The sequence below is a fragment of the Austrofundulus limnaeus genome, unplaced genomic scaffold (genome assembly GCF_001266775.1).
Source record: "Austrofundulus limnaeus strain Quisiro unplaced genomic scaffold, Austrofundulus_limnaeus-1.0 Scaffold900, whole genome shotgun sequence".
Lineage (NCBI taxonomy): Eukaryota > Metazoa > Chordata > Actinopteri > Cyprinodontiformes > Rivulidae > Austrofundulus > Austrofundulus limnaeus.
This window is the reverse complement of record NW_013953302.1, coordinates 73-20565: the sequence shown is the minus strand read 5'-3', so window position 1 is coordinate 20565 and position 20493 is coordinate 73. Positions and strand designations below refer to the sequence as shown.

Sequence of the window (20493 nt, the reverse complement as noted above, 5' to 3'; positions counted from 1 at the left end):
TTCTTTAATTCCACAGCTGACCTGCTAAAAATGACAGATTTTCTTTTCTGGATCTCTGACAGACGGAATTCAATCTCTGAACTCGTAAAGTTTTTCTTTTTACTTTTCGCTGTCATTTTCATGAATGGACACTTCCTTGTATCTGAGGCAGGAAACACAGCCTTATATGGTGTTTTTGGGGCAGTAATTATGCTAATCTCCTCTCGCGTGCACGAAAAGCTGGATAGAACAGGTGTAATTTACGCAGCTCATTTACACACTTTTCCTGAAYATAGAAGAGTTTGTTGAATCTGACGTGACATGTTCGTATAACCCTTCGTACGAACAAAAGTAAGAGAAATTTAGGATAAGAATACGAACATGTTCTTGCATGAGGCCCATTGTGTTCTCCAATATTTCTTAACTGGTGATTCTTTAAATTAGAAATAAATTCAAATACTTCACATATGTTTTATTGTTTGTTTAATATATTCATTTGTGCCATCACTATGTTCACGTATTTTATTTTATATACGACACACGTGCTTTATAAAAAGCTTAAGAATTCTATTGTTGGGTATTCCTGTTGACAAATAAAAATGTAAACAACCAAAATAAATAAAGCACACTGACTAAAAATGTGATATTTTTCATACTGCCCAGCCTCACTCATCCCATCAGAAATGTTTTTCTTCTATCAACATTTAATGTCCATCCACTGCCTCTTAGAAACAAGATAAACATGACAAAGAAAAAAGCCGAAATAACCCACTTGTTGTTTTTCCATTACAGAGAGCTTTGTGTGTTATTGTGTTTTTAAAGCAAAGTTAAAAGAATGCTAGGGGTCTGACAGTTACTGTTTTTGTCTGCCMAAGTGGAACAGCCCTCAAATAACGAGACAGTGGTGCCATTAAGATGGTAATGAGCCAAAACTAGTGAACACAACAATGTGAATGGGACAAAAGAGGCCTCAGCTACACAATATGTAAGCCTAATATTACAATGGATAACCTGAATCTTTACATGAGATATAATCTCAAAGATTCTTCACAATGTCTTTCTTTAGTCCATCATTTCAAAATCAGAAGACTTGGATTTCAGTGCTTTGACCTCTGTGGCTTTTTTAAAACTATTTGTGAGAAAATATTTTAATAATTGCCACTACAAAAAGCCAAATTGTGAAGCTGAAGTTCCCGACTATTATTCACAGTGGGAGGAGTGATCTTGTACTAGTTTCAGTGTAAATTCCTGCAGACAACAAACACACCTTTCTATGACACATGAACTTGGTCCAATTACAACCAAAAGACAAATACGATCAATAAACTCTGATACTCTCAGGTCTCACTTCATGTTTACCTACCTACCTACATCATAAATGAGTTCGTACAATCATTAGGTTTTTTATTGAAAATGCATGCACAGATTAAATAAGTACATAAAAGTTATAACATTTTACTTAATGGATGAATTTCAAAGCTAAACAACTTATAGCAAATGGTTTCAAGCAAAAATGTGTTTGTAAATAACTCATCTACTTATAATTTCCAGAATACACTGTTCCTAACATCAACAACCAGAATCACTTTAAACTTACAGTAAATGATTTATATATATATGTAAACAGCAGAATAAAACCTGTCAGTGTGAGCAGAGGTGTATTTAAGCTCATGTTAAAGCTGATTTTCAGACTGAAGAGGAGGAAGAAGTGGAGGGGTTTAAACTGCTGCCAGATGGCTGACATACACACAAAAATAAAGTCCAGCAGTCACAGCTTTTAAAGTGGATCAGGCTATTTTATTACCCACCAAGAGATAAAGCACCAGAAATGAGGCTTCAGTGATGTTGTTTTTTTTCCTCCCCTGTGGGCAAATCACATTTTAACAACTGGTCTAGGGAAAAGCCTTATTAGAAGAGCAAATCAAATCACCAGAACATTATTTTAGTTATATATTACAAATACATTATCTGGCGTTAAACAACTTACATCACTTAGAAACTAATATATTTGGCTTTGCGAGGAAATAGATCCAAAGAAACTTGTGGCGAGCCAACTAAACTGTGGCTCGAAATAAGATATAAACCATGAACTCTGAGTAATAAAACTAATAACTTTTTTTTTTACCCGACGATAAAGCCAAGACAACTCGTCAACGCCAGTGGCTATTGTCCACGGCTGACCGCTCCGTGGGACTGCCTTCTGTCTGATAAAAAATTAACAAAGTAGCTCCGCGTCGTGTTTTGTTGGGAAACTTACCTGTAAAAAGACTCAACACCGTAAAGAAGACTCGGGACGGCGAAAGCTCCATTTTAGTTCAAGCTATTCCAGCAGTTCTTTCGAGAAACTTCAGTCGAAGAAGTTGTGCTGATTTCGAGCAAAAAAAAGCGAGCTGTAGCTACTCTGATCCACCGAGGCATCCAAACTCCACTCCGCCTCCTCCTCAGAGGCTGTGCAGGTGCACAGAGAGCCGCAGGTCACGTGACTGATGGTCGGCGGATCAAACMAGGTACGCTCGCGCCCTCTGCTGGCTAGATCCATCCTGTGAGGTACACAATAGTTACATAATACACCTGCGTGATCTCGACAGGTACAACCTCTTTGTTAAACATACACTGACACAGGTAGGCCACATTTGTTTGTACATTTTAATTAAAGAAAAAGAGCTGCAGAAATTGCTTTAATTATCAGTTAATGAAAACTAAAAAAAATCTACTAATGAAAACAAGTCATTGCTTTTGAATATTGATAAATAACCTAATAAAATTGGTATTGGCAAAATAAAAACATTAAGACTTTTAAAGGAATCACTGCAACCAAGAGACTTTCTGTAACTCTGGGACTTTTGCACCTGTCCACGTGTATTTCAGTCCCATTCCTTGTGAGTAAGCTGCTCCAGCTGTCTCAGGGTCTTAGATTTAGAAGTAGTACCGACACGTTTCAGCTCTTTCCACAGACGTTCAGTTTAGATCAGGGTTCAGAGGGCCACCTCAGAATAGTGCGATGTTTTATTTTAGACATTCATGTGTTAGCCATTCCTTTGAGGAAGTCCACACATGGGCAGCACATTTCACCCCAGAATGCCTTGATAGTCTTGAGATTTACAGGTCTGAGGCACTTTGTGGGTGTTTTAATGAAGCTGTAGTCACAGGACCATCAAGCTGGTAGGAGATAAGTTTTTACTTTTAACACGCTGCTAGTTATTATTATTATTTATTCATAAGCTCCTTAGACATTTTTCCTGGTCACATTTTTTATTATTTATCTTTAGGGGTACCGTTCTTTTTATCAAGACCAGTTTCAACAAAAGTTTTTTAAATAATAATACATTTAAACCAAAACTTAAAAGCAATGTTTGATTTTCATTCATTGATTTTTTTATTACTTTTGTTGGTTTCAAGACCTTTGTAGGATTTTCTTTTTTAAATAAGTCACAAACTTAAATGTACATACATGGTGAGTCATAAGTCACAGGACACCCTTTTGTTTGGATCCAGTATGGCAGCTTCTCACTCATAAATCATCACATAACAATAATACAAAAATTAAATAATCCCAAGCCAGAGTATGAAGCCAGCCAGTTTATGTCAATATAGTGTTGACTGAAAATCACCAAGCAGCACAGCTCAAATGTGACTGACTGAAGAAAGAAAGTCAGTTTGTTAACATGACAGGCATGACTGGGAGCAGGCAGCAATGCACTGTGTAGATTATGATAACTGGGTGGGCATATGTTTCCAAAAGTTCTATGTGAGCAAAACTGGGAAAGTTTGGTTTTAGAAAATGGACAGTGGCAACTGACAGCTCGGAAGTGAGGCTGCTTAAAGAAAGGAGGAAAAGAAAGAGAAAAGAAGCGACTGCAATAAAAACAAGTTTTGCCAATAAGACTTTGAGTACTTTATTTGCAACTTTGCAAGGAAAAAGACAACAAACCTTCTGGTATCATTAATGCTTTTTGCTTATTATGACTCCCGCATGTGAACCGTAAACGGGAGTCATAATGTTTTCGTACAGTTTTTTTTTCAGTGATTTTTGGTCAACCGTAGCACAAAAACAGCTGCACCGGTCAACATGAAATTTGGCAGGACTGTAGATGAGTCTGACTTACACTGCACCATCCCAACGGTTTTACGATAGACCCCATATTTGAGGAGGGGGCTCCTTTCAAAGTGGGGGTGTCTGGACATGCAAAAATGCTTATAACCCAGAAACTGTTCAACATAGGAGCTTCAGATTTCTTTTGTTGTTTAGCTCTGATGAAGCTCTATCCATTAGGCCCACCAATCAGTGCCCCCAATTTATCTGAAAAAGGGGTGTCTGGACATGGAAAAATGCTTATAACTCAGAAACTGTTCAACATACAGTAGGAGCTTCAGATTTCTTTTGGTGTTTAGTTCTGATGAGGGGCTATCCATCAAGTCCACCCCCACCACCTAACCACACACACACACACACAAAAAAAGACCCCCACCCAAACCATTATGATTTTGGGATGCACCTAGTAACATGACYTTTATTAGGAATAAAGACTTCTGAGTTCTGGTGCYTTTCTGCGTGCGGGGGTCATTATGTTACTACTATGTGGTATCTAGTTTGATATGCTGTTTGCATAACTTGCAGCCTGTCTTGCATCATTAGGGTGTGAGGCTGAGTTAAACTGCAGTATTTGGCTTGTGCTGTGTGTGAAGTTGTCCAGCTCATTTAGTGACAGCACATAAAGCCCAACTCGCACAATGCAGCGCGCTTCACAGTGGTGTGCTTCCAATACTGGTTTAAAAAAATACAACCAGGGCAAGAAAACTGATTTTATTTATACAGAATGTAGCCTAATGAAGATTATGTTAAAGAAACTAAAAGGCAGCCAAACAAAAAAACTGGGAAGTAGGTGATCACCAGTGGTGGGCACAGTTCACCGTGAAGAACTAAAGCACTAATAGGAGAACTAATTTCCTGATAAGTGCATAGGGCTTTTGCTGATTTCTTAATTTATTAGTGGATCAGCGCTTGCTAAATTTATGGGCTAAATTTGTAAGCACTAATTTAATTCTTTAAAAGTTATTGATCAACATTATTGTCAACAGCTGAGGGTGAAAGCTGTCAGATGTGTTGTTCATAAATGTGTCACTTACAGTGGTTTTCAAACTTTTTTTGCTTCTYACCCACAAAATAACAGTTGCAGACACTCGTGACCCCATATGTTACTTGTTTATGCAAACTTTACTAATAACTATGTTAAACATGGGAATAACCTAGATGACACTCATTTTTATTCTTTTATGATTATTTTAAAAAATTGCAATAATCATGATGAAAATATTCCATTAGCATTTTTTTTGCATTTAAATTGTTGTCTACAAGTCATCTGGGGACCCTCACCTGATGTTTTGTGACCCACAAAGAGGTTTCGACACCAACTTTAGGAACCGCTACACCAGATGAAATATTATCAATATAAATATTCTCATGTTGACTCTGAGGAATGTTCCATGGGTCAGCTGGGATTTTAGTGCTTTAGAATTAGCTTTTGCTCATTTTTTAAGTGCGTTAGTGCTTTAGAATTAGGGAACCTAAATATTAAAGTTAGTGCAACTAATTTTTAGATTAGTGCTGCCCACCTCTGGTGATCACTGAAAAGAGACATAAAATCTCAGGCTCTGGTGCAGGTCTGTGCAGGGCTGAAGCGAAAGTATCGGCTTTTTTTCCTTTTATGGTAAAATGTTTCCACAAGTTCAAACTGTTTAAAAGTCAACTCATTTTTAGTTAGCTTCAACACACAGTCATATTATGGAAAAAGCCAGACCAGCCACCAAATAAATAAAGGTAAACTAATTAAATTTTAATTAAGGATGCATGCGCTCACCCCAACAGATGTCACTAATAATTTAGATTTAAGTACAGGACATTTTGACACACACATTTTCTTTGGTCATAATAAAGGTTACAGCTGCAGGCGCCACTGAGTGTTGACTACTTTTATGAAACAAAAAAAATATTCTGTCAGTCTGGCACTACTCGCTGCTGGCCAGCAGAGGGCCCCTCTCTGCCCAAGGGCCCATGGGCAAGTGCCCAGATTGCCCATTTTGTAGATCCGGCTCATGTTCACGATGTAACCTAAAAGATAGACCCCCCCCCCCCCCCACCCCACACACACACACACCTTACCCATTACTTACTGGTGTATTCAGGTGTCATTTTCCATTTTCTTTTCAAAAGGGTGTCCTGTCATTTTTGACTCACCATGTATATTTTCACTCATTTCAATTCAGCCTAATTGGATTGCCTTGTGAGATAACCTTACAGATGTGATGACTTTGACTAAATACCAGACAGGCCCAGTTGTTTTTATCATTCAATTATTGATCATGTTAATAAACTGCTTGTTACTCTCTTTGAAGAATAGCCAAGTCTAACAAGATTAGTGCTAAAATTAGCTCTGCCATTATAACCTTCATTTGGGATTGTAAAGGTTCATATTAATTACCCTTTATTACCCAACTGGGTCAGTAAAACTTAACATCTTTTTCAGAGTTGTTATTGTAATGTAGACAAGTATTAAAGCTAGTGTTCACATCTTGAAGAGGTGCACTCATCCAAAAAAAAATCCATTCTACTTTCCTACTTATAGAAACAGACGTTGATTTTCAAATTTCTGCAAAAAAAATTAAATGTACTATTTGTATCGCTACATCTGATGTAGCCCAAATGGAATTCAAAATAACAACAAATAATATATAGTGATGCTTGGAAATGTTTAATAAAACGTCATAACTTTAAGCCTATACATTTGGAAAACTTTCTCTGAATAAATAAAACATTTCATCACAAAGGACATCGGGTGGTGTACATGAATGTCTCCTGTAATTAAAAAATACAGTACTTCAAAATTACAAGTGTAGTATTCTAATTCCACTTCCTAATTTAATACAAGTGATCTATTTCATCTAGAACAAAAAAATGTCTAAAGTGCAAAAAGACTTTATCAAAAACAATATTTAAGTTATAAAAATTTATGTAAAAAGTTATTAGTCAGTCGTTAAAGTTTTCTTCAGGTTTTAATGTCCAGTGTGAACAACAAGCACCAACGGTCCTAACTGTAACAATGTGCCAGATTTTGGTTTGTGTCCCAGTATTCAGGGGTCCTGCCATAAACTGGAGGGATCCAAAGGTTTTGTCCCAGGGAATGGGGGGCTCTGCTGCTGCGAGGCCTGTAGCCATAGAGGGGCCGAGGGAGGCCCACGCCTTTGGCTGGTCCCATTTTTTTGGGCTGCCATGAAGGAGCTGCTGGATTCATGACCTTAAAGAGAAAAGATGAATAAGTTAAAAAAGTGTGCRCAAAGGGGGATAAAAAAGTCAAAACTACAGATATTATTTCTAATCCTAACACAAAAACAGGATTACACACAATGTATTTTTATTCTATACGCCTGTATTAGTGTTGTACCAAACGATTCTTTTCTATTAGAGTAATCTAACGATTATTTTTTCGATTAATCGATTATTCTAACAACAAATCTATAAGTTATTCTGATGTGAGTGCACTGGAAATTTAAAATGTTTTCATCAAATTAACAAGAACAGTTCTTTAATATTGTAATATTTTCTTTAATAGTTGTTTCATAAACACAAAATATGCACTCTAGAGTCAATTCTTTAACAAAAATAGCTTAAAAGATTTAACATCAACATAAAATCTCAACCAAAGCATATAAAATTCAAGCAAAAGAAATATAGTGCAGGATGTTAATCTAACAAATGAACTAAATCATGCAAAATTCAAGTCACTCTGGAAATACTATAATAAACATTTATCCATCATTTTTTATTTAACATATTTCTCAATATATAAAATTTAACAAATATCAAGACAACATCCAACTCTTTGTATTGTAACATCAGTTGTGTAACTTTTTTCTTTAAGGTGAAAACTGTTGAAAACAACAAGACTGTTTTGTCTTATTACACAAATTAAAATCCAGTTCCACATATTTCTATTGATGTCATTTCCCCACTAGAAAAATGTGTGATGGAGGTCCATGGAAGGAAAATAAGTTTAAATCAAATAAACAAAAGAGGATGCAGTTAAACTAAATAAAAGGTATTTAAGCTACYTTTTGAACATCCAGAACACGTCCAACACTTGTTGGCTGCTTGTGCTCTTTAGGTCAGACGTGTGTCGGGAAGRTCCTCTGTTGTTTGAGACGCTGGGGGAACCGTCTGATGGGGGAACGTGGCTCGACCTAACACCACTCTCTGTTTAATGGTGGATGAAATAAAGAAAGTGGCGATACTTTATTTACTTTGAGCAAGCGAACGTCGTGCTCACAAGATAATTAATCCACCAGATAATTCAGAGGCGGTCTGTTCGGTAAATTTTACTCCAGGAGCTACGAGGCTTGTTTTCAAGCTTCAGACTGAACTGAAGCAGCGGCTGCTGACGTCATTAAGCTCTTGCGTGATGCTGCATTCAGGACAAGCATGAAAAACTCACCACTCTTATGCCAATAATGATGCATTTAGGTACCGAAATGGAATTGCATGAACATTCACGTGGTGGTTATGTAATACAGCGTATTGATAATAAAAAATCTGCGTCGACAAATTTACATAATCGACGTCATCYATTATTTCAACTAATTGGTGCAGCCCTACTTGTGACGTCCACGGCCTACCCCAGTTACCACTACTGTACATGTGTGTCAAGGACAGAAAGGCAGATGTGACAGTGGAAGGTATCAAAGCAGTTTGGAGAGAAAAACAAAGTAAAGAACAACAAAGAAAAAAAGAAAACGATTAATCGATTATTAAATTAGTCATCGATTATTTTAATAATCGATTAGTTGTCGATTAATCAATTAATCGTAGCAGCCCTAGCCTGTACTCAGACAAACAAATGACAGTAAACTGTGAAGCACAGCGGAGTGGAAACACTTTTAGTGTAAATTAGGGATCACTCAGTTTGAATCCACAAAGATTTTAAAAWTTTTAAATAAATAAAAAATGTTGATAAGGAGGGCTCTATGCTGATTTGACAAACAGCTATGGTGTTTCTAACCTGCACAAATTTAGCATCAATTAATTTATTACAACATATTTATCGCCCGATGCTGAAGGCAATGTTTACGACTTTGTCTTTGTATTCATTTTTTCTGTCTTGTTAGCATAACCATTTCAATATATTGACCCATCAGAACAAAAAGGGTTTCAACTCTAATTTTAAAGATCTAGTACAAAACTTTAGTGAGCTAATGGATACGAATCATTCAAAACATAATCTGAGCTCTAGCAGATCACGTCACTTTCAATTTATGAAACTGTCAAAGTAATCAATGATGTGGGTTACTTGTTAAATAGAAAATATCTATGAACATTTATGAAATAACATTTTAGCCGATTTTTAAAAAGAAAATTTGAAAGTAAGCACTGTGTCATTTCAGAAGTAGTTTACAGTTAAAGGATAATGGCGCACTCTGTCATATTATAGATAATCAGTTTATTTGGTTTTCTTTTTAAATAGTCTCAGAAACAACAAGATGACAACCCTTCGATCAGTACACTGAATTACATCACACACTACCTGATGAGCCCATCGTCTGGGGACTGTGAGGGGGGATGTGTGTGTGCTATCCTCATCAGAAGAAGAGCCGGAGTGATAGTCAGATGTCACCCTCTCCAGAGCACTGGTCACCTTCTTTGCAACGTCTTTGTCATCTTCTTCATCACCACTGAAAGTGGCAACTGAGAAACAAGGACTCTGCTCTCCATACCTGGTAGAATAGATGAGAAAGGCAGAATTTTTTAAAGACCACAAACTATTTTGCTAACAGTCAGGCTCAACTCCACCACACCAAATTTCAGCTCAGCACCTTAAAACCTGAATTTGTACCCATTTAGATGTGGTGACCATTTAAAACTGGGTTTACTTCAAAAGTTACATGATTAATTAATGTTTCCTCTCGTCCATGAGATACGGCTATAGATAAACAAACACACACAAACACATTTTCTCCCACTGCTGTAAGGGGAAAAAATATCAAGTCTCACCTGCAACAAACCTCTCCAGGGTCCACCCACAATGTGAGTTCACGGGGCAGTCCCAGGTCACCATACTTCACCCCGCTCTCCCGGCTGGCTCGTAGGAGCTCTGGATCCTGCCTGTGCAACCTGTTCACTCGAATGCACCTGTGAAGTTAATTACAAATTAAAACTTCAGATCCCTTAAACATCAGGTTTATGTATTTACTCTCAAATCAGTTCTGTGAGAAAAGACAAAGACCTGTATGCCTGCCCTTTGCTGGGGTTTTCAGGATACCAGTGTCCCTTGAACTTCTCCTGCAGGGCAACAGCCAGGCGCTCCACAAACAGCTCAATCTTGTGAGATTCCAACTTCTCCCCCTTTTTCACAAGCCTCTTCAGAAAGAAAACCACTGCTGCTATCTCCCTCCTCATTATTTCACGTGTTTCATTACGAATGAGAAGCTTCTGCAAGGAGGAGAAAAAATAAACTGAGAACATCTTTAAAATAATACATCATTGGATTAAGTGAATGTTCTTTTATTGTTCTGCTATTTTTTGTTTGTTTGTTTTACTTACCCATGTTTTCACTTTTATTTTATGGGCAACACTTGTTTTAATAAGTGTAAATGTTTTTGTATTCAGTTTTTATTTTATGTGTTCAGCACTTTGTTTCAGCAGTGACTGATGTTATAGCGCTTTATAAATAAAGATTGATTGATTGATTGATAAATAAAAAAAATATGCACTTTAAATTATTGCCTGTAATTTAATAAGACAAAATCTGAAGAAACATCCTTTCGTAACATACTCCCTTCTCTTCTATTATCCTGAAAAGAATAACTGAATAATCAATAAAAGCGTGATTTTGTGGCGTAAAGACTGGTTTTGAATTAATAATGTAAGCCTTCAGTTAACGGTCTGGTTCAGAAAGGCGGGCGATGACGCACTGGTTCAGTTTCATCACGTAGCGCCACACTCCACAACAAGGCTAACTCTTTTTCCGCTAACTAGCTAGCTTCCCAGGCTAACACAAACACTGGATGGCTCGAAAAAATGTATTCGAAAAATCAGACTTAACACGATAGCTTTCGCAGGAACCCTAATTCAATGATGAACAAATAAAAATAAATATACTCCCGAACGATAATGCTATAAGGTTTTAACACAGACGAAACCGTTACGTGCTGCGTAAAGCTAACAACAACAGCCTCATGTTGATGCTAAAACACTACAGCTCTAAAATAAAAACGCATCGCTTGAAAATACCACAAGATGTGGTTAAATCCACGTAAAACAAAAACATAAAATATTCCATAATAGATTAAGATAAGATTGGAAAATGTAAACCTAGAGCAATTTACCTTTCAATACGACTTCGCTCACAATGTGGACTACAACTAAATGGATGGATGAAGAAGTTGGCAACAGAAGAACCCAACAATAGCTCCACCCATTTCAACATAAGCCCCGCCTTTTCTCTTTTTTGGTTGGTTAAAAAGATGTTAGGAGCGCACTCATTGGTCAAGCAGAATGCCAGGAAATGAGTCACTCGCTGTTGTTGTGACTCATTTTGTCAGTCGTCCTTTGTTTCAGCATTGTATATATATGGGTATAATATCACGATAAAAAATTAAAGTACTCGACCCTGATTAACAGAAACCATAATATTAATTAGAAAAGCACATTCTAATCGCGCGAAGTAATGGTCTGGTATTAAAATAATATTTTTAACTTACTAATTTTGACCACAAGGTGGTGCCATGCGTCTGCTCATCACTTACAGCTAAATGCAGTTGCGTAATAARTACATCACTAAGGATATTGATGTGTCCACTCAGACCAGCATGTGTCATCAGAACAGATATACAATTTATTTTAAACGACCAGACTATGGTTATTCTCTTCATTCAGCTTCTAAACTCTAAATATTCAGGCTTCTCTTCAAACATAAAACATTACTCCATACTTTTGCTTTTGTTTAATAGGAGCTCAGTAATGCTCAATCCCATGCAACATATCCAGACAGACTATAAAAAGAAAAAAGAAAAAAAATACAGAAATGGTATACCATATATTTGTGGTTAAAAAGAAACTGTACCTCAAATTTAAAATAAAGTTAAGAGAAATTAGTTTTTGTAAGCTATGCTTTTTTTTCTAAATGCCATCTAAGTCAATCAAACACATGCCAGAACATGCTGGTAATGTCATTTCATTTTATTAAAAAGCAAAACAAAAAAGAAACTCAAGCACAAACATTATAAGGTCCATTACACACCCAATAAATAGAATGTGAAACATCAAACAACACAAATGCAGCATTGATAAAAAAAAAAAAAGAACAATGAGGCCAGAATGGACATGAGTGTAACAGATATGCTTCTGTTTTTTGGTAAAATGAAAACAAGAGCACAAATATGATCCAACACAGAGCCTGATTTTCCTGCTGAGCAGAGACAGGTTCAGGCATGTTTTAACAGCATTCAAAACACCACATTCAATGAGAAAAATAAAAGAATGCAAACTAAATGAACAAGGATTAAATGATTTAAAAATCTGCAATAAAGGACAAATATTGAAAATATCCACAAACACTCAGGCATACTGAATACATTTATCCAAATAAAACAATGCTATGAAGCTAAATTGTTTTTAAGACCCTAAACGGGTCAAACATGTGTAATCTCTTACAAAGAGAGCAAATACACGGACAATGCTGAGTTTATCTAAACAAACTACTCTAACCTTGTTTTCCTAGATGAAGCTTACAAAACTCTGGTTCTGTGATCTCCTCAGAGGAACGGTCAGATAGCAAAGATTCTCACTCAATAAGGCTTCTGATTTTTAGTCTGTCTTGCATAGGGTCCAAACTTCTGTCTTTGTTTACCTTTACTCAAAGGTTAGACATCCATAGGCACAGAAGACCAATCTGCCCTGTTCAGATTGCTCTCGACACTCCAAAACAAGTCATTTCTGCAGTAACCCTCAGAGCAAAATCTGTTTTGTAGATTTTAAAATCAGTTTGGTATTGCATCATCATCATCTGTTGCTGTCAAATGCTTGTTTGTGGTTCACGTTGAAAATAGAGAAATACACTTTGGTTTGGCAGCATAATTTCATTTTCAGTAGTTCAGGTTTTCCTCTTCTGACAGGGCTCATTTAGTGAAAAGCCATCCACGAGTGTAGTATCTCAGTGGACTGCGACTGTTGGTGACAAGTTTGTATACAATATTTGCAAGGAAGTTTCGAACTGTCTTGAAAAATTCCTCCTTCGGGTTGCATGGGTTCACAATGTTATCGCTTAAATTGGGAATATATTTCAATGTTTGCACGACTGACTTTCTCTCAAAAGCATGGCAGAATTGTCTCAGGTTTATTAAAACCTGTCGTGATTTTGTTGGAGTCATCTCCAACCCATCTGAAGAGAGCTACAGCTGCTTTCTGACACCTGTACCAGAACTCTCTTCTGACAAAATAAAACAATCAAAACATCCAAGTCTAGAAAACACAATGATTATGAATAATTATTGAAGCGTTGGTCCAAATCAGCCCACCTTCACTTCCAAAGCGCACTCCAGCAGATTCATTTATAAACATGTGTGTGGCTACCAAGTTGGGTATAAAGTTAGAATAATGCGCAGAGCCACTAATACAGCTTAGCTTAGCCGTGTACATGAAACTAAGCTGTGATTTTCTAAAACTTGCAGCTCAAAATGAGGTCAGATGACTCGCTAGTCGTTTGATCGCAAACTCAGTCATCAGTGAGACTGCAACAAGAAAATGTCAGTTTTCTAGTAATTCAGAGTTGGCAGCGAGCCTCCAACGGTCACAGCCCAATGGGATCCTGAAGACTTGTGCTTGACGGCTACATGACGAACAGTTTTATACTGAATATCAAGTAAATCCAAGCAGAAACAGTTACAAACATAAAATCTAAGCTAAACTAAAACCTTTCTCTTTAAGCCACACAAGTGTTTCCATTTGCTGCTTATAAACTATCTTCTGAGTACTCTCGTTATTAAAACAAAACAACATACAACTAGCATTTTGTTCTTCTAGAATGCACGTTAAAGGAACTCAATCAGTTTTGAGCATTATTTTTTTCTCTCTTTCAGATTAAACCCATTTGTGCCATTTAAAATATCTCTAATAAAATTACACTTTCATTAGAATTGTTTGCATATTTTTCAGTAGCTGTAGCTAAACGCTGTATCACTTTGATTTAGAAAATCCTAAACATTTCAGAGGATCAGTTTTCATAAACTACCAGGTCCAATCTGAGCAGCTCCAGGACATTTCAATGACCGACACTGTTGGAGATGAACAGCAAACTTCAACAGAATCCTCCAAACATGAGACATTTGGTTCAGTTTGCAGCAGCATAGAACACCGCTCCTCACAAATGATCTGACAACATAATGAAGAGCAGTTACCAATTCTAAAGCTCATTTTACTCTACAACCTAATACAAAAACATCAAAGTAGAAATGTATCTAAAGAAATAAAACAATAAAAACATAATTTCAAAGAATAAAAAAGAAATGAAAAGTAGATTTTAAATGAAAATCTGCAAGCATTTTTTTTCCTCCCTTGTCCACAAGGCACAGATCCTCATCCAGTTTCAAGACCAGGATTCTCTGTGCCACCTTTAATTAAGTCACATCCTGGGTACTTGGGTTGGGTGGAATTCAGGCCACGTGCCAGACCAGCAATTCATTTGCAGTCCACCATAAATCCTTACATCACCACTGCCACCATGAAAACAGAGTGGGTCAACCAAAGCCCTTAATGCTGTGCTAATACAGAATTAACAACCCAATGTCATCATAGTGTTGTAAGAGTCAGTCACTATCCAGGTCTTTTTTTGGTCTAGCTGCATTCTGTAAGCTGAAGGATTCAACTTTGTCCCAGCAGCAGATTCAGAAAGTCTGTCTTGCAACCTGCTGCTGTCTTCCAGCATCGTATTTATTCCACAGCACCACCACCACTGCCGCCGCTGCTGCTGCTGGCCTTCACCCCCGCCCTGCTGATGTGCAACCAYGGCAATTTGGCACAGTTCTTAAAGAGCTGCTCGATGGCAACGTGGCGCACGTGCAGCTCAGACGCCAAGGCATCCTTCTCCTGCACGACGGCCGTCAGCTCCTCAAAGACCTCTGTGGGGACAAAAGATCAGCGGAAAATAGGTATCAACTCTGTTCTGCCACAAGGTCAGGTTACAAACAAAAAAAACAACACAAAGAAGAAAAATACTTTTCGTCCTGTAGTAGTGAGCAAGCAGATACAAAAGTGATAGGTTCACTTCTATGAGAAACAATTAAAGATGAAAATATTTTAAAAAATTGAAATACACAGCCTGGCCAAAACAAGTCACCACCAAAAAAAAATATTTCTTTAGCTTTGATTACAGCTCACATTCTCTGTGGCATTGTTTGGATAAGCTTCATAGACCTGACCAACTGCAGCAACCTCAGATCATAGCTCCGCCCCCACAGGCTGTACAGTAGACACTATGATGGTGCATCCTCCAACACAATGGGTCCACTATCCTTCCAGTTTTTAATAATGTGTTGAACAGTTCTTAACCCAGTTTTAATAGTTTCTGTAATCTCCTTAGATGTTTTCTCTGCTTGATCCCAATGATTTGACCCTTCTCAAACAGACTGACGTCTTTTCCACGACCACAGGATGTCTTTAAACATGGTTTAAGAAATGAGAAGCAACTCATTGCACCAGTTGGATTTAAATAACTTGTTGCTCTTCTTATTATCCATGCTAGGATTTTAACATGATTAATTTTTGATGAGAAATTAAAGTTATAGGTGTTGTAGCTCAAACCTTGCAAATAACACGCAAGATCCCAAGTGAAATCCTACAAGATGTCCTAAGCTCTTAGAGTAGAAGTTGGGTGTTTCTGAGCTACTACCACATCGAAATTTTAACACAATTTCTGTAAAACTGGATGAGTTACAGACATTTTTGTGTTTTCTAAAATCAGTTGATTGTGATCTTGAATTATGCTGATTCTAAAACTTAATCTGTTGTAGATGAACATGAATAAGTATTTGAGTTCAGTGATATTTTACTAGCAACGTGTGCAGATATAATTAAATTATTTAGGTTTTGTATGCATCAATGAGGTCATCCCTGTTGTCATAGTTTATGTCTCAGTATTCCACACACAGTCTCTGTTGGGGTTAGATTAAGACAGTCCCCTCTTCTTTTTCAGCCATGTCTTTGTAATGTGAGCTGAATGTGGTTTCCTTGTTGAAAAATGCATGAACTGTCTCTGGTAAAGACCTCGGTGCAGAAAGTACTCCTCTGCATTAACGTTGCCTTCACAAAAAGGGATGGGCATTTCCAACAGCACCAATCCAAAACTGTATCATTTTTAAAGATAAAAAGCCCAGCTCATGTGGTTTTATCAACAGATGTTCTTGACTCAGTGTTTGAGAGAGGAGATTTTCTGGATGTCCAATTTGCATCTGAGCTCCTGGGGTTTCTGATCGGTCACTAAATGAATGTATGTGTATATATTTATATGCATATATATCTATATATGTAAGTATGAGTATATGGGTATATATGCATGTATATTTTTCAGCAAGGTTATAATAATTATTATTATATACATATGTATTTTGTTGCTGTGTTTTTGTTTTCCCCATTTTTACAGGTGTGCACACAGATGTCGGATGTGTTGTCTTGTGTGTTCTTGGTGTATATTTCACATATCTTCCAATCTCTCTTTCAACCTTTCTCATTACATTTCTCCTTTATTCCTTTTTCTTCTTTATTATAGTAAAAAAGTCAGTGATGATGAAGAAACTAATATTCAGTTCTGTTTTCTACTGAAGTGGCTAAAAAAAACTTTCCATCTGAACTGAGAAGTTTAGGTTTCTGAGTTTCTTATAGGAAAAACAAAATGGAGGAGTAAAACAAGGTGATATTTATACCAACTTYTCTTACTGAAACACTAATCACAACAATGAGTGAATCCTGCCGGCCTTCCAGCGTGGCAATGAAACAGATTTAAAGTTTGACATCAGGGTCAAATAGAATTCAGTACTGAAGCTCATATCCTTGTCTTCACACCAAAATGTCCTCAAACACCTTCAGTTTTTTGATTATTTGCACTACTGAAAGACAAATATTCTGACCACTTTCAAAAAAAACTGTAAGAAAGTTTTTAAACGTGATTATTTTTCTCATACATTTGTTGCTAAATTTTGCTCATTTTTCCTCCTCAAAGACTCTATCCTTATAGCCTTATAGCAAACTGTTTGGTACTCATAATTCAATTCATCGGCTGACTTCATTTGTTTAAAATAAAATCATGTTTTGGCCTAACCTTTAAAGTGCCCATGACATCAATTTTTTGTAAATACCCCAACTTATGACCAATGGATATAGCCGCACACTCCCTACAACGCTGTTCCAACCTTTTACCAGTTAATGTTTGTTAAAAATAGATGTAAGAAGATGAATGAGAATAAGAACTGAAGTTTTAACAGAAACTAAGGTGAAAATTAGGGAAACACTGGACCGTTTTTATTGACAGCACACAAAGTCTCATCAGGGGATTTAAAAGAGAAACAATAAATAGTTTGCTTAAAAACTTCTGAAATTTCTATGACAGGATTTGTTTAATCAAAATGGCATTAAAGAACAAACTTACTCTGAATCTGCTTCAGTAGCTGGCTGTTCAGCTGATGGAGCTCATCCACACTCATTTTACCCACTGAAAGAGAAAACATTTTTATTTAGAGTAAGAAGCTCTCAGCTATTAGCATAATACAAAATAATGTGACTAAAACACACAAAAAGCTATTTGCTATTCCTGTCTGCCCATTTGTACTTCTTTATGTGGAATGAATGAGAGTGAGGCATCATTAGCACAGAGCTGAACCTGGTGATGGATGACACATTTCACTGGCCCAACCCTAATACACATATAAAATGATGGTAAATGGTGTGTGTCTTCAAACTGTGTATTTTACATTTTAAAAGCACATCATTTATGGGGCCACTGCAAAAGCCGTCATAAAGCTGTTTTAGTGGAAATGAGGCAAAATACAAGAGTCTCTCTTCAGGTTAGAAGAAAATGTACTCCTCAGTGACGTAGGGAAAAAAGATGCCGATGAAAGACAACAGGGTTTTATTGTTTGGAGATAACAGAACCAGGTAAGATCTATGAGACACTTTTCATTTCTGTTGTTTTACTTTATTTTCCTTTATAGAAATCAGAAAAAAGCCTAAAAGGAAAACCCTTCACTTCCACTACAGATATGTAATGAGTAATGTGTAGTAATCTGCCTACATTCATCACTGGTGTGCCCCTGGTGTCTGAGCGGTGTCTGCCCTCCTGATGACTGTTTCCAGCTGTGCAAGCCTCTCCTGCCGTCGCTGGTCCAAGCATCAGACTGCGACGCCTCAAGCAGCTCCACCTCCTCTGCTGTCTGACTTTCCAGCATCCTCATTGTATATTCAGGCAGCCCCGTTGCTTTGCCCCTGTCCCAGCAGGGGGCATAGCGGGGCACCTGGGCATCAGTCTGTGGCAGCAGCTTGCGGTCACTCTGCTGGCTGTAACAAAGAAGCTTTGGCCCTCGTCTGGGGCAGCCGTTGGAGGAGACAGAGTCTTTGTTCTGGGCAAACTGGATGATACGGTTCAGTTTCTGGCTGAGGGCCAGCTTCATGCCCTCATAGGCACTTCGAGAGACCTTGGAATGGGACAGCTTCTGGTTGGCAATGAGGTGACATTTCTCAAAGCAGTCTCTGTGGCCACGGAGGGACTTTGAGTGTAACAAGGCAGCAGAGGAAACACCTGCGTTCAAACAGACAAAAACAAGTCAAGACGATAGCAGCCAGAAAGCAAGCAGAACCACTTCAACACTGTCAGAGTTAATACAGTACAGCTACAAACAGAACTTTAAAAAACTGTAGCTAAATTCTGAAGTAATAAACCACTAAAATCTACTAACTAGTGAACTTTGTTATTTATTCTTTATTATTGTTGTTTTCTCTTGATTCGAAGCTCAAGGTCAAGTGTGTGTACAAATGGCAAAAAACAACTTTTAAATTAACTCTTTATTATAACTTGCCACAGTTAAAAATGTAGGATAAAACAAAGTTTCAGTTATTGTGTTTTTATAAAACTGCTTTTTGTTTTAGCTGACAGTACATTCTGATGTCACAGTAAAATGGAAATATATAAACATTTTAGAGCATTAGAAAAAAAAGAACCTTGTGCTGTCTTTTTCACCTTATTTGATTACATTTAAAACATACTTATAGCTTTAAAATGAACAATCTGACATACAACCTATCAGCTCCTTTTATTAAAAAGAACAGAGCCAACATCTTCAGTAAGAGACTAGTGCTATACAACTCTATGTTTACTGAAGCACACAGTTTATAGTTGCTAGATTTTGCAGTTAATACAAGTCAGTTAATACAGACAGCAAAAAGCAGCTCCAAAATAAACTTTGACTAAACTGGGCCAGTTTTCTAAACAAAGGAAGACTGAAGGTGAAAGAAGAACAGTATAAACTGCACCTCTGTGTGGGTGTGTGAGATAGCAGATGAAACTACAGAGTATGAGCTGCACAGTCATTTATATGCTTGCTTTATTTCTTCTCATGGCCTACATTTCTTAGCAGACAAGCATACGTGTTGCAGCCTGACGTGAGGAGCTTAATCCTTGGTCTTCATAGATTTAAGAGCTCATTTTAGGCGGTTTACTTTGCAAGCAGCAGTCAGCACTTTCCCAGCACTCAGACAAGATTGATCATGGTCATTAATGTTTTAAGTTTGGAGTGCAGGACCATTCGAAGTTAAACACATCACACAGAACCACACAAAAACGTGTTTGTTCATGCCTTTTGTGTGATGTAAACATGTTATTTGTCTTTCTGCCAGCCCCTGAAGCAGATGAGCATGTACAGACTAGATATGAAGAAATGTTGACTGTCTGTGATGTAGTACAAGTGTCTTTTATCTAAAATGGTGGTGCCAAAGACACAACAGACAAAAAAAAGACTGCAGGTCAAATCACAAGCAGAAGTAAAACAAACTTGTTTTGTCCAAATACAGAGTTAAGAAACCTGCTTCTACCAACATTTGGATAAGGGACTACAAAGACACACTTTGTTTGTGCTTCTTGTCTTGTGAATAGGCAGGTGAATTCAGCACATCATGGCTGCAGTGAAAACTGAAGACTCATGATTGGAACACTGTGGTTCAGGTGAGCTGTGTGAACATGAGTACAGAAATGATTGCCTATACAAATGCAGAAAAGCATGAACAAATATGTTTCTGGTTTAACAAAAACATAAGTCTTGCTCAGTGGAGTCAATAGACCATTTTGAAGTTAGAAAGTTATCACAAATGTGCATAGTGAAACCTAGATCTTCTGGGTCACAGGTCAACTGGGTGAAATGCTGAAATTGCTTTGGAAATGCCATTACAATTGTGCAAAAGCAACAAGCTCAAAAAACACATACAGGTGC

The 20493-nt window shown here is 37.3% G+C and overlaps 3 protein-coding genes across 4 annotated transcripts; all 3 read right to left on the bottom strand.

The window, feature by feature from the left end:
• Positions 1-2236: 2236 nt before the first annotated feature.
• Positions 2237-2467, bottom strand: LOC106533181 (CXADR Ig-like cell adhesion molecule; the record flags this gene model as incomplete). Its single annotated transcript, XM_014029420.1, is given in 1 exon segment — positions 2237-2467. A coding segment is annotated over 1 exon segment (52 nt), but the record flags the coding sequence as incomplete, so codon positions are not given.
• A 4240-nt stretch (positions 2468-6707) lies between these two features.
• btg3 (B-cell translocation gene 3) lies at positions 6708-11442 on the bottom strand. 2 transcript variants are annotated; one of them, XM_014029426.1, is made up of 5 exons: positions 11353-11442; positions 10251-10456; positions 10019-10156; positions 9552-9741; positions 6708-7271 (listed from the first exon to the last, which is right to left on the bottom strand). In XM_014029426.1, exons 2-5 carry the CDS (start codon positions 10421-10423, stop codon positions 7065-7067), a joined length of 708 nt encoding a protein of 235 aa, XP_013884880.1. In that variant the 5' UTR covers positions 10424-10456; positions 11353-11442; the 3' UTR covers positions 6708-7064. The 2 variants fall into 2 exon arrangements, with proteins under 2 accessions (XP_013884880.1, XP_013884879.1); XM_014029425.1 differs by lacking the exon at positions 11353-11442 and having other exon boundaries at positions 10251-10536.
• Positions 11443-12187: 745 nt separating this feature from the next.
• cunh21orf91 (chromosome unknown C21orf91 homolog) lies at positions 12188-18809 on the bottom strand (the record flags this gene model as incomplete). The annotated part of the gene is given in 3 exon segments (XM_014029424.1): positions 12188-15141; positions 17664-17726; positions 18306-18809. Coding segments are annotated over 3 exon segments (755 nt in total), but the record flags the coding sequence as incomplete, so codon positions are not given.
• Positions 18810-20493: the final 1684 nt, after the last annotated feature.

Bases quoted from the DNA above. Each gene is read 5' to 3' on its own strand.
- btg3 (XM_014029425.1), bottom strand. From the start codon at position 10,489: ATGTTCTCAGTTTATTTTTTCTCCTCCTTGCAGAAGCTTCTCATTCGT. The intron at 10,157-10,250 runs GTCTTTGTCTTT...TTAACTTCACAG, and splicing joins AGCAAAGGGCAGGCATACAG to GTGCATTCGAGTGAACAGGT. The intron at 9,742-10,018 runs GTGAGACTTGAT...CTATTCTACCAG, and splicing joins CCTGGAGAGGTTTGTTGCAG to GTATGGAGAGCAGAGTCCTT.